Here is a 14,959-nt window from a genome sequence, read left to right on the forward strand (position 1 = left end):
AAGGAGAATCTGTTGGAATAATTGCGGAATACTCACGGAATTATCGAGGAATAATCGCAGAATAATTCCGGAATTATTGTGGAATAATTGCAGGATTTATCGTGGAATAATTATAAAATAATCGCTGATTTATCGTGGAATAACAATGGTATAAATGGTGAATTAATGGGGAATAATCGCAGAATAATCATGGAATTATCGGGGAACAATCGTGGAATAATCGCTGAATTAATGGGGAATAATGGCGGAATTATAGTGGAATAATTGCAGAATTTTTGTGGAATAATCGCTGAATTATCAGTAAATAATCACGGAATAATAACTGAATTATTGGGGAATAATTGCTGAATAATTGAGGAATTATCTGGGAATAATCACGGAATAATCACTGAATTATTGGGGAATAATAGCGGAATAATCAAGTAATTAATCACGGAATTATCAGGGAGTTATCCAGGAATAATGGCAGAATTATTGCAGAATTATCGGGGAATAATCGCAGAATTATTCATTGCATCATCATTCTGTTGCATCATCAGAAAAGCAACAACAATGGAGGTCATCCAGCAGCTCGCCTTTTTCTGTCTTTACCTTTTGTACATTGTGTATAACAGGAATTTATTGTATTCTGAAAGGATATTGCGGGCAGTTAAGAAGAAAACTGCAGTTGAAAACGTTAGCTTAAATGAGCGCTACATTCGTACTTTCCAGTGTTGGGACTAACGCCGTTTAAGTATAACGGCGTTACTAACGGCGTTATAAATCAAGTAATTTAGTAATCTAACTAATTACTTTCATCCTCGCTGTAACGCCGTTATAGTTACTTCGTGTAAATCGCGGCGCGTTACTTCAAAGTTTGATGATCTTGCTGGAGCTGGGCGCTTCGCACCCGAAAGTTGCTTGTGTAACGCCCCATTTACACAGACACGTACACACGCAGATCAACGTGGATAGACTCCGGTGCGGAGTGAGGAGTTTCGGGAGTTAATAAAACGACAACAGAGAGGCAGAGAGTAGCTCATCTTAGCAGAAACGGGGTAATATTTATAAAACACACAACACAGACAGACACGAGCGCGCACAGATCAACGCAGTGAGCAGACTCCGGAGCGAGTGGGCGGGGCTGCGGGATTTTGGGAGAGAAAAAAGAGATGCAGAGAGCTGCTCCTCTTAGCAGAAATATGGGTTAATAATTGTAGTTTATTCATTTATTATTGTTTTGCACTTTCAGTTTTTTAAGCCATTTTGTTTGATTATAGTTGTAGGTAAGATACTTGAAGTATGTTAATAGTTGAAACGTTTACCTTTTTTGTGTGAAGTTACATTTTTTATATACCACTTGTTGCAGTGTTTTGTGTGATAATTCTGACAAATAAATATTGAAAATTCTTTCCCTAAACCCTCTCTCATGTGTATCCTAAACTTAGACAATATGACTTCATTGGAAAACTATACCAGTATACTATTGTCGGTTATCATCTATTATTGAATGTAAATTATTTTTTTATTTGTAACGCAGGAAAAAATACAAAATATTACCATATTTAAAGAGTAATTTAAAACGAGTTACTTTTCCAAGTAACTAATTACTTTGAAGATGCAGTAATTGAGTTACTAACTCAATTACTTTTTGGGAGAAGTAACTAGTAACTATAACTAATTACTTTTTTGAAGTGAGATGCCCAACACTGGTACTTTCTAATGACGTCATCACTTTCTGCCAATCAGCGGTTAGCTACAGCAGCTCCACCTCAGCCGTTCCATTTTTCTATGGACCTACAGCCCCAAGAGGTACAGTTTAGAACTGTTTAATGGGTCCGTTTTAGAGTGGAAACACTCAAAATACGGGTTGGTACCGATCAGTGGAAACGAGGATTAAGTAATCCTGCCTCTTCTGCTGCTGATTACTGGGATCTCATGTGTTTAGCCAATTAGGAGCTTCAGTGGCAGCAAAAGGAGTAGGACACTGGCCCTCGAGGCCTGGAGTTTGACGTCTGTGTTGGAGAGGAACTGCTCTATGCTTTGGGATGTGGGCGGGGTGAACAGCAGCACCCACTGCTTAATAAGAAGAGCAGGAATGTTCTGAATTCCTCTTTTTAAATTCTTTTTCTTCATGAAAAAGTTGCTGGGTGATAAAGAGCCCAGAGATCCTCGATACAAAGACTGGCTTCACAAAAACTTTTTTTCTAGAAAAGCTTCTGCGTAGAAACAAGGCTTACCGTTTTGATTCTGGGGTGTGTACAGCGGCTGTTTCCAGTGGTGGCGTGCATCCAGGTGGTCTCTGGGGGGGTGCACTCCTGTCTCAGGGAGCACTTCTTCTCCGTGACGCACCAGCCGCACTCAAACCTGGGGTTGGCCTTCAGGCACATCCCACAGCTGTCTCTCAAAGCATAGCACTTGTACAGGTGAGCTGAGGAGGAGAAGAGGAAAAAAAAACAAAAAATGTCGTCAAAATCAGATGAACGAGCGGCTTTTTGTTTTGGGTGGTCAAAGGACAGAGCTTTGTGTGTTTTCAAAGGAAATTTTGTTTTAACTCTTTAATACCGGAGCTCCAGTGTTTATGTTCTTTGATTTACTGGAACTTTACAACCGTCAACATAAAGGAGAAAAGCGGCGCAAGCTTGAAAAGTTTCAATATGTTAAAGCATCACCGGCGATGCCTCAGGTGTTAAAGGGTTAACCAAAGTTGGTTTAACGGCTGGTTCACATTGGATGCGGAAGTGCTGCGGAACAGAGGTTCAAATATGGTGTGATGATATATAAACGTGCAATCAAAAAACACACTTCTCTCTGTGTGTCTCAACAACAGATACATTAAAGAAGTGTACGTCAATTATCTACTTGAAGAAACATGGGGTCATATTTTTAGGTTATTAATTTACCCAAGATGGCAAAAACAACAAAAAAGCTCTTCCAGAATCGTCTGTCAACCATTGTGGAATAATGCGCGTCTGGCATGAATTGCACTCCAGTGTGAACCCATCGTAGGTTTGCCATCTTCAGCTAAAATCTCTTCAAGGCCTCCAAATTGCAGCTGAGTCTGGATCTCTCCAAGGCCCCAGGAAGAGTTCTGCAGAGCTTCTCTCTCCTCTCATCCACAAATCCCATTGGTCATGGAGCGGCTCCAAAGAAACTCTCCACCAATTACTGGCAGCTAAACGATTTTCCTCTAATTACATTAACTTATCAGTATTTAAGTGGAGTGAACATTGCTCACATTCCATCCGATGATGATTGAGAGACTGTGAGGATGGGGGGTTAGTCTTCTTTGTAAGTCACCCCTGGATGCACTTCAGGATATTCACATTTGAGATAGCCCGCCGCGCTCAGACGCTGATGCGAGATGCTGATACTGTGTCTGCATGGGGCTGTGCGCCGCATTTGTTACCCGCAGCCGGCTGCTTGAAAAATATTTGAAACATGAGACAGCCTAAATGAAGGGATCAATACACAAAGTGACTTACATTACTGACAAATGGCTCTAATCACTTCTTGACAATCCTCAGAGATCAATCAACCTTTTCTTTTCTAATGTGGAAGGTCGGCTTGGGCGGGATTAAGGGAAAAACGTGCGCCGTCAGTGTCTAAAAATAGACATGGTATCATTTTCAATTACGTCATTATCGACTTATTAAAGACATGATTTTTTTCTAAAAAAAAAAAAAATTAATTAAATGACTTTAATACTTAAAGCTGATTGTATGTTCAGTGGCACTTGCTGAGGTTCACTTCACTTGTAAAAAATATTTAAATAAGAAATAATCTGCTGGGAGCATCCTCATCATGTGACATCAGCACATTACAGCGAGACAGACGCACGAGCGAGTGACGGGAAGAAAAAAGTGAAGTTGTACGCCAGTGACTTGGTGACCAAGAGAACAACTTCCACATTTTGTCCTTTGGGTTCCAAATAAATGAAGAATCCCGATGAGGGTGTTTGTAGATTATGTATGAAAAAGGTGACCGCAAGAAATGGAAACGCCTCGAATTTAAGGACGCATTTTTGACTAATAAATAATGCCATACAATCAGAAGAAAGCCAACGCAGCGCTCTGTCTCCGCCCCAATTGTCAAAAGTCATTTTACACTTGCACACAGAAAGTTGCGCCAGAGTCCCCGGCGATGACAAGATGTTGCGGGAGCGAGAGCGCGCAAGCTTTAAGTGCCCGACGGACCAGCTCACGCACGCGGAAGTAGGCGGTCTCTCGCGCGTGATGACTTTTTCTGCTTGTGGGAGGATCTGACACGAGCACTCGAGGGTCTAAATTATCTGCAAGGAATGTTTGAACATATGCGGGGATGTCTTATTTCTGCGTGAAGTTTTGACTAATAAGTAACACCATACAACCATTTCATGTTGTTAATGTTAATAACTGTGTTTGGAATTCTGTTTCATACGGTGGAGGAAAACCCAGCAGTTTGGTAATGCCAATCAAGTGGTGCCTACGAAGTTCTTAATTAGTCACGGTAACACTGTATACCGAGGTCAAATGTGGAGGAATATTGACGGTATTGATTTTGAAATCTACCCAAGCCTAGTGGAAGGACTACACTACCAAAACCAGCACGTAAACCCCCATCCTTATCCTATAGTGTCCTGGCTGCTTTGGTTACACCCAGCCCCCCCAACCCTAAATAATCAGAGACGACCCTTCAAAGACTGTATTAGCAGGAACAGACGTGACCTCATCGTCTCAGCGCAGCGATCAGTATGTATACACGTTCAATCAAGACACACGTAAGAGGTCAGAGGCTGGGACAGATTCAGCAGACTCCATGTGTTTCAAAATGACAAGTTTAAACATGCCCAGTGTTTACATTTACTCAGTTTTCTATTTTTTAGTCATAAAACCTAAATATAACATTCCTGCATCGAAAAAATTAACAATCAAATCAAATGTTGTGGTTACTTGTAACAAAGTAAGGGAGGTTTGACAGTAAATGTGTATATTTCTCAAAATTGGTGGACGATTCCGGAGTGAACCTTGAACTGTGTACCTCTCTGTTTGTCTTGTTCTTGGTTGTACTGAAAAACAATTAATTTACCCCCGTGGGATTAATAAAGTATATTGATTGATTGATTGAAATCTCCACATTGTTCTTAACTAAATGCTTGTGTGCTGATGATACTGAAAATATTTAATATTTCTGAAAGACAGAATAGCAGTTTTTTCAAGAAAAAAATTGCTGTGAGCAATTTGACAAAACAAACTAAATATACTAAGTATAAAACTGATTTCATTCTAATTTTCTAAAGTTTTACTGTTACTTTTTGGGGGACAAATGAAAGTTTGCTGCAGCGTTAACTTTAACGTCTCCCTCCAATCATCTTTTGAGCCATTCTCAAAGCCTTTCCCAGAGCTCTCTTCATCATGATGATGCTGTTCTTAGCCAAAAACGTCCCATTTCAAGGACATAGTTTCTGCAGGACGGCAGGATTTCATTAGAAACTTGCCTTAGAGTTACAGGCAGTGGTAGATAGCAATTTGGGGCCCTCTGATAAAAAACAAAATGGAGCCCTCTGCAGAAGCTGTTTTTAATCCTCACCTAGGTTAAAATGTCAAAAAACTTCCTCATTAGTCCACTAGTAAACATGATCAATGTCAAGAATCCAAATGTTTTCATAAGCCTTTATAATTCGCTGTTGAGTGGAATATTCCATTGATGCTGACGGACAGGGGAGGACAAAACACTTTCATATGATCAGTCTCATGCTGCGTCGGTAGTTTGATTGCTTTTTATTTTTTTAGATTTTTGGAACTGATTTATGTAAATGACTTGTTGATGGCGATGATCTGACTATAATTTATATTTTTGGTATTTACTGAGGTAAATGACTTGACTTTGATTTATAAATCTAAGACAAGTCCAATAAAAAAATATTCTGTGGATGTTTGAAATTTAATTACATCACTGATATTAAAGATCCTTAATAACCTGAATCTATGATTGTAGAGTATAAATATTTGATCATAAGTCCTGAACTGGATGTTGATCCATCCATCCATCCATCTTCTTGTCCGCTTCTTCCCTTTCGGGGTCGCGGGGTGCCGGAGCCTATCCCGGCTACTGATGGGTGAAGGCGGGGTACACCCTGGACAGGTCGCCAGTCTGTCTCAGGGCCTCAATCACACACACATCCACTCTCACAGACACACCTAGGGGCAATCTAGAGTCATCAATTAACCTATGAAGCATGTTTTTGGACGGTGGGAGGAAGCCGGAGTCCCCGGTGAAAACCCACGCATGCACGGGGAGAACATGCAAACTCCACACAGAAAGGTCCCAGCCGGGATTCGAACCGGGGCCTTCTCGCTGTGAGGCAAGAGCGCTAACCACTGCGCCACCGTGCAGCCCAACTGGATGTTGATAATTCATGTAAAGGAAATGGTCTGGTCCAGCCAGGGTGGGGTTATATAAGTTCGCTTCCTCCCTTTCAGTCAATCTACATGTGAGTGATTTTGTAATATGTGTCTATTTTATGTATTATTACCTGATTGGTTGAAATAAAACATTTCATTCATTTATTAATAACAGAGTTAAATAATAATGGGTGTAAAATGTATTTTAGACATTGATCAGCTTGGGGCCCCAGAGTGTTGGGCTCCAGACAATCTCCTACCTTTGCCTGATGGTAGGTCTGCCCCTGGTTAGAGTCGGGAATGTTGGTATGGTGCAGGCTGCCCCCATTTCCCATCATCCACCACTTTACATTCTCTCTCCCTAGCTTACAGCCCCTTAAACCTCCAACCTAACATTAGCAGTGCAACAAAAATTGTGAGTAATACTGTCTGCAAGTGGATGCACCAGAATGGGGCGGAGCAGGGAGACTTCGGCCCCGCCCAGCATATTTTATACGTCACAGATACAATCTTTTTCAAACGGCATATTTTCATCTGATGATTTACAACAATTTGAATTAAAAAATAATTAGAAACACAATTTGTAGTCTTTTTTTAAGTAATGTCCTCCACCAATAGGAAAATGCCACAAGACAATGCTAAAAACACGTGAACTCACCTTTGATGTTGAAGGGGTTGTCGATGACAAATTTTCCATTCCACACCACAGACAGATCCACTGGCAGGTCGCTGATGTCATTGCCCTCGTACGTATACTACAATCAAGACAAAAGAAAATCATATATTTTACACTTAAAGTTTATAAAATCTGAAAGCGAGCAGGAAAATCACCACAGAAAGCTGAGCAGAGTTGGTGGTTGGCTGTAATATGGGATGCTGTGCTTCTCAAACAGCCAGAGGGTCATAAAAATGAATGATGAGAGACAGACTATATTGTGAGTTTTACACACGGAGCATCCGCCGCTGCCTGGCAGAGCATAGACTTGATTAAAAGATGGGGAACCTCATCCCCGCACAACTCATTCCATTCCGATGATGAATGAAAAGCCTAATATATCTTCAACAATAATATACTCATCTAATTTTATTTTTTGCATCCTGAACTCATAAGGGTTGAAATGTAATTGACTCGTCGCCGACATAATCCGTTTTATGGATTCGCTTTAAATGAGACAACAAGCTCCAAAAGCGGTGATGTGAAGGCGTTTACCGAAAAGACGACAGAAAGGGCTCCTGGGAGACACCTCACAACAAATTCATTATCAGAGCCGGTTATCCTCGCCCAACCAAAGCCAGCTCAGAAGTTTGCACCAGCCGTGCGTGAAAACACTCATTCTCCGCATTATTAACCGCCAGTTTGGCTGCAGCAGATGCTAGTTTGCGCCACGCTGCCAACGTGAAGGCCGGTGGCTAAAATAGCCGTGGCATGAACTAATAGCCCTGTCAGTCAAAGGGGGGTCTGTCACCCCCCACCAGCGACTGTGGTCAGTATCTTCTGTGGCCTTGGGGTGAGAGATAGCAGCACTCTTCTCTTGTAGTGGAGGGTGATAAAATCCAAAGCGACAGCCCGGACCCGAGGCTACGGGACCCTCACAGACTCACCACTATGTGATCTCACCCACTTCACTGTAATACTCTGGGATTTATCTTGACATCTGTAATAATAGTTATTTTTTTAATGTATTTCAGGGGAAAAGACCTGAGACGAGTGCACAGACAAGATAAGGACAAGAGAGGACACAGCGAGCGAGAGAGGAGGGGATTCTTTCTTTCTTTGCTTCTCTGATGGGATGATTTGGATTTTGTAGACCCTGAGGGTTAAAGGAAATATGGCTGCCACGATTAGTTGATTAGTCTCGACTATATCTGCTATTAAAATAGTCGTTTTTAGTCTTTTTTTCTTATCTTAAAACTACAGTGCACATTTTCCAATGCTGCCATTGTCTTTGACACATTGGGCTGCTACGATTAGACGACTAATCGACTATAGAAATGACTAACGACTAAATTAGTAGTCGATTAGTTGTTACTTTAAATTATATGGAGTTGGAGTGTAGTAAAGTTGAAAGCTATAATGGCATTCTACCAACTTCTTGGACTATTTTGGCATTTGTTAAGATTTTTTAGGCTAAAAAAGTTTAGCTATTATTTCAGCTGCAATCTAGCTGTTTTGGCTAATTTAGGCTTTTTCCCGTTTTTTATGCATTTTTGGGGGTTTAGTTAATATTTCAGCTACATGTTAACTGTTTTTGCTAACTTAGGCTTTTTTCAGTTTTTTTAGGCCAATATGGCCCTTAACTAATATTTTAGCTGGCTATCACCATTAGCTTTTTCAGCTACTAGGTTCAGCGATTTTAGCTATCAATTTCAGCTGTTTCAGCTATACACTTCAGCGTTTACCGCTATCAACTGTAGCTTTTTCTGCTATAGATTTCAGCGTTTTCAGCTATCAGCTTCAGCATCTTCAGCAATCAGCACTAGCATGTTCAGCGGCCTGATTAAGCTTACAGCATTCACACTGGCATTATCACAGGTAATGATATACATCTAGTTTTTAGTTAGTTTAAAGCTAATGGTGGTTAAGATGTTTGCTTTACATTCACTTTGCTCATAACCAGATTAGTTGACTATTAAAATAATCGTTTGTGGCAGCCCTATTTAACACACATGCGCAGCAGTGTGTCAGTAATCCGGTCAGTAGTTATGGCACAGGAAGTTCTAGGAAAACTTGGGTACCAGTCTTTAAAGTGGGAAACAAAAAATAAAAAATAAAAGACAAAAGTGTCCAGTGGAATATCTTCAAGGCAGAACTTGTGTTCCATACTCACGATGTGACTGAGTATGATAACGATGACGAGGGATCATCATCTAGGTCAGGGGTCTGCAACTTTTAACATTTAAAGACCCATTTGTGTTGATTTCTCACCAACCAAAACCCAGTAGGAGCCACAAAGTCTCACCTCAATCTTTAGAAATATAAGGCATTGATTTTTAGGATGAACATAAATGAAGAGATGTCTTTTTTACAGATATAAAACATAAAGAGAAAATAGACTTCTTCCAAAATATGAAACAGTTAAAAACTTTTAAGAAGTACACAATGACTTCCTTTCAAAATAAAAGACTATGTCACATAAAATCTTCTCAATGCAGCAAATGTAGTAGAATTGTGTAATTTTAATAGTTTATTTTACCGTTTCTGGTGCATCTCAGTCAGAAATGTGTAAACTGAACAAACTAAAATTAAATCAGATTTTTGGTGCACTTAAAATCCTTGAATTTGTTCAAAAATAGATAATCTGCCTATTTAGTTTGACTTTTCCTTTAACTGTATGTAAATGCGTTGATTTTGTACTTTATAGTTACAGTTTATAGTTTTCAAAACAATGTCTTTAACCAGAGAGCCACATTGGAGGAGTATAAGAGCCACATGTGGCTCCAGAGCCTCAGGCTGCAGACCGCTGATCCAGCAGAACCCATTTAGAAGTTCTTCTCAAACCGGGCTCATTTTGGTGCTCTAACCAGAGGAACCCCCCCTCCCCCCTTCAAAACGGTCCACTTAAAGAGACATCTGTTACATAACACTGATGTGTGACTTTAACCTTTACTAAAACATACAGCTGAAATGATTGGATTACAGAGGGGTAGTTAGGGGTAAATGGCAGAAGATCTTCTGGAGGGATTGGAATCAGAGAGGAGGAGGAGGAAGTGGGAGGAGTCCCGACACAGCCAGCAGCACGGAGGGGTAGAGGGCAGGTTATCCAGCAGCGGGGGTGAAGGAGATACCGCCGGGGCAAGACGGATGGAGAGAGGTGATTGTGTGTTATTCTGTGGACACCATTCATTTACACACGGAATAAGAGGCCAGGGCTGGGCCGTTCGCTCCTGAGCTGGTGGGGGCTAAAGTGAAATTGGCATTTTCAATTTGTTCTCTGACATGTCTGCCTTGGTCTTTTCACACATCCCTCTGTCTCTCTGCCTCTCATTACTCCCTCTGCACAGCGCTCTTCCTCCATCAATCTCAACCCGACTCTCCTCTGCCTCAATCCTCCACAGCAGCCAAACAAGGAAATATGAAGCACATCCTCAGAGTGACTACAAATATGCCTCCTGCAGCCGGGGCGGATTCCACAAAGACCAAATTCATCACAGGCGGCTCCATATGGAAAATGATAAATAAAAACACATGCAGGGCCGTAAAGCACTCAAACAACACCACATCATCAGCGATCATCAGCATGTGGACCACTTCAGCAGCCGCCGTCCTTCCCTCGCCACCAGCAGACCACCCAGTCTGCCTGGGAACAACGGGGAGTTTCTCCCGGCGCTCCAGCGAGACAATGGCGACCAAAAGAGGGAGATGAGCCGGCACACAAGTGTGGATGGAGAGACAGAAGGAGGGGCAACAAAAGGAGGATAAAGACGGGACGCCAGGCGATGAAACGCAGATTTCTCTGAGATAAAGCTGATGCTGAGGAGGAGTCACTGAACGAGGGAAGGAACCAACAAAGGGACCAGATCTGCTCCAACAGCTGCTCCAGGCCGTGAAAAGGTTCAACACAGAAATGAACAAATATTTTATTTGTTTGGACCAGATAAATGAAGTCTAGAGACGATGTAAACACTGTTCAAACCAGAAGGAAGGGCGAGAATCTGGAGCAGAACCTTGGGGATTTCTGTTAACTTAGATTCCTTACGTGTAATTTATGTTTAACAAAAACGGCCAAGAAAGGACTGGTCTGGTCCAGAAATGAGGCATAAGTGTCTCAGTCTATTGAGTCCCTCAAAGACCTGAGTGAGAACTGGATTCTCCTGCAGCTAAATGTGTCAAACAGCTCAGTACAACCAGATCTGAAGTTCAGAGCCATTAACTCTGTCAGCTCTGTCAGGACAGAAGACCTGCGGCTGTAAAGGTCAAGAGGTCAGGCTGCCTTTCACCTCCACCTCTGCTTTCATGCTGATCAGGGAATCAGAACCCCTCCCCTCCAATGCTGCCTGATGAAGCTGGAGATGACGGCTGAACGTGGACCTCCTAACCCGGATTCAGACCCTGACGACATGTCTGCCCGTCACTCACAGGAGGAGGCGTGTCCGTGCCGACAGCTGAAACAATCCGTGCTGCCCTTTACTCTGTAATCCAGGTTACAGGCATGTGTCTGTGTTTGCAAATTGATCCTCAAAGGAGGGCGGCGTGTGTTGACAGGGGAGACAATGGGATGGCGGCAGGTTCACGCGATGGAAGCATGAATATTTAGTCGGGTAGCAGTGTGCGCGTACATGTTTAATGGGCAGCAGAGGCTGGGGGAGGAACCGACACAGAGAGGTTACGATCCAACGCTCATCTTTCCTCATCACACCAGAAGCTTATTAAACTTTCATACTGAACCAGCACAGTTGCACAATTCCTGGTTGGGGGAACAGGAGGGAGCGTGAGCGGCAAATGAACGACACAAGCACGTTTGCTCTGAAAGAGTTAGGGATCGCTGCACGTGTTTGTTTTAATATGAAGAGATGAGAACATGAAGAAAACCTACTCCAATGAAAATGTGTTTCTAACGTGTTCTTAACATGTATTCAGTCAATCACCAATTGAGCAAGTTATCCCACTTGAAAAGATGAGAGAGGCGTGTCATTTTCATCATAGGAATACCTCAACTGTGAGACAAACTGAGGAAAAAAATCAAATTATGGCGGAAAATAAGTATTTTGTCTCCTACGAACAGCAGGTTTTTTGTCTCTCTCAGACCTGTAACTTCTTCTGTAAGAAGATCCTCTGTCCTCCACTCGTTACCTGTATTAATGACACCTGGTTGAACTGGTTATCTATAGAAAAGACACCTGTCTAAAACCTCAAACAGTCACACTCCAAACTCCACCAAAGAGCTATCTTAGGACACCAGAAACAACATAGTTGACCTGCACCAGGCTGGGAAGACTGAACCTGCAATAGTTAAGCTGTTTGGTGTGAAGAAATCAATTATTAGGAAAAAGAAGACATACATGATCATTGATGACCTCCCTCCATCTGGGGCTCAAGATCTCACCCTGTGGGGTCAAACAATCACAAAAATCCCCAAACCACACAGAGGACCTAAAGAGTGACCTGCAGAGAGCTGGGACCAAAGTAACAAAGACTATCAAAGACTGGATGAGTCTTTCACCATGACAACGATCTCAAACACACTGCACAGGTGACAAAGGAGTGGCTTCATAAGAAACATTTCAAGGTCCTGGAGTGGATTAGCCAGTCTCCAGATCTCATAGAAAATCTTTGGAGGGAGTTGAAAGTCTGTGTTGCCCAGCGACAGCCCCAAAACATCACTGCTCTAGAGGAGATCTACATGGAGGAATGGACCAAAACATCACTGCTCTAGAGGAGATCTGCATGGAGGAATGGACTAAAACATCACTGCTCTAGAGGAGATCTGCATGGAGGAATGGACTAAAACATCACTGCTCTAGAGGAGATCTACATGGAGGAATGGACCAAAACATTACTGCTCTAGAGGAGATCTGGATGGAGGAATGGACCAAAACATTACTGCTCTAGAGGAGATCTACATGGAGGAATGGACTAAAACATCACTGCTCTAGAGGAGATCTGCATGGAGGAATGGACTAAAACATCACTGCTCTAGAGGAGATCTGACTGGAGGAATGGACCAAAACATCACTGCTCTAGATGAGATCTGCATGGAGGAATGGACCAAAACATCACTGCTCTAGAGGAGATCTGATGGAGGAATGGACCAAAACATCACTGCTCTAGAAGAGATCTGATGGAGGAATGGACCAAAACATCACTGCTCTAGAGGAGATCTGGATGGAGGAATGGACCAAAACATCACTGCTCTAGAGGAGATCTGATGGAGGAATGGACCAAAACATCATTGCTCTACAGGAGATCTGACTGGAGGAATGGACCAAAACATTACTGCTCTAGAGGAGATCTGGATGGAGGAATGGACCAAAACATTACTGCTCTAGAGGAGATCTGATGGAGGAATGGACCAAAACATCACTGCTCTAGATGAGATCTGCATGGAGGAATGGACCAAAACATCACTGCTCCAGAGGAGATCTGATGGAGGAATGGACAGAAACATCACTGCACTAGAGGAGATCTGATGGAGGAATGGACCAAAACATTACTGCTCTAGAGGAGATCTGACTGGAGGAATGGACCAAAACATCACTGCTCTAGAGGAGATCTGCATAGACCAATGGACCAAAACATTACTGCTCTAGAGGAGATCTACATGGAGGAATGGACCAAAACATCTGTGCTCTAGAGGAGATCTGCATAGACGAATGGACCAAAACATCACTGCTCTAGAGGAGATCTACATGGAGGAATGGACCAAAACATCACTGCTCTAGATGAGATCTGCATGGAGGAATGGGCCAAAACATCACTGCTCTAGAGGAGATCTGGATGGAGGAATGGACCAAAACATCACTGCACTAGAAGAGATCTACATGGAGGAATGGACCAAAACATCACTGCTCTAGAGGAGATCTGCATGGAGGAATGGACCAAAACATCACTGCTCTAGAGGAGATCTGCATGGAGGAATGGACCAACATACCAGCAACAGTTGGTGAAAACCTTATGAAGACTTAACGAAAACGTTTGACTGCTTTCATCACCAACAAAGGGTACAGAACAAAGTATTTAGATGAACTTTTTTTATTGACTAAATATTTTTTACCTCCTTAATAATACATTAATTCTTTAAAAATCAGACAATGTGATTTTTTTCTGGACTTTTTTTTCTCTAATAGTTGAGGTATACATGAAGATTCCAGGCCTCTCTCATCTTTTAAAATCAGAAAACTTGCACAATTGGTGGCTGAATACATTTTTTTGTCTCATTGTATTAAGAAAAATAAGCTTAAAATGGTATTTCTGACTCAAAGACAGAAGCACAGACAATTCCACAAATGCAGTAAACATCACTGTTTTATACAGCAGACTGAAAATGTAGTTTGCACGTTTTCCTCAGAGTGCTTGAACTTCCGGAGGAACCAAAAAGTCGGCTCAGTCTGATGTCAGTCTGGCCTTTTCTGCCCCAGAGATGCTCCCTCACATGGAGAAGTCTCGCCTGCAGTGGCAAACTGTGTTTATGAAGTAGATGTAATAGAAAAGCAGTGAGAGAGAGGACCGTCACCAACTTCATGACTAATATCTGTTGTTTTGCTGTGAGGAAGCGGTGACCTTTCAAAGCCTGATGCTCCACACTGACGAGCGAGCGAGCTCTGTGTGCGGTCCGGCTCCTTGGAATCAGGCTCCGCCCATAATAGAGCCCTGTTAACCAGCGCTAATCGCTAATGCTAACAGGATCAGAGCACAGCTGGATGCAGTTGCCCAGCTTATCTTTTTATTACACACACAAGCCTCCACAAAATACTTTCTTCACTAATGGAAAGAGGGAAAAACGAGAGCAGAGGAAAAAGGAGAAAAATGCTGGCTGGAGGAAAAATAGTGCTGTCATAGTCAATGTTTTAGTTTGCCGCCAACACATTAAGCTGGTGTAAGCTCACTGGACCTCTCCCAGGACAAAAGGCTGGTTTGGGTGTGTGTGTGTGTGTGTGTG

The 14,959-nt window shown here is 42.3% G+C and overlaps 1 protein-coding gene across 5 annotated transcripts in view; it reads right to left on the reverse strand.

Annotated features, from left to right (window-relative positions):
• Nucleotides 1–14,959, reverse strand: part of LOC112144749 (plexin-A1) — a 267,901-nt gene that overhangs the window by 58,055 nt on the left and 194,887 nt on the right. For all 5 annotated transcript variants that reach the window (XM_024269482.2, XM_024269485.2, XM_024269483.2 and 2 more), the window contains exons 11-12: nucleotides 7,021–7,117; nucleotides 2,220–2,410 (exon numbers count right to left, since the gene is read on the reverse strand). In XM_024269482.2, coding sequence (XP_024125250.1) covers nucleotides 2,220–2,410; nucleotides 7,021–7,117 — 288 coding nt within the window. The remainder of the gene's footprint in view (nucleotides 1–2,219; nucleotides 2,411–7,020; nucleotides 7,118–14,959) is intronic.

This window comes from Oryzias melastigma, linkage group LG5 (assembly GCF_002922805.2).
Source record: "Oryzias melastigma strain HK-1 linkage group LG5, ASM292280v2, whole genome shotgun sequence".
Classification (NCBI taxonomy): Eukaryota; Metazoa; Chordata; class Actinopteri; order Beloniformes; family Adrianichthyidae; genus Oryzias; species Oryzias melastigma.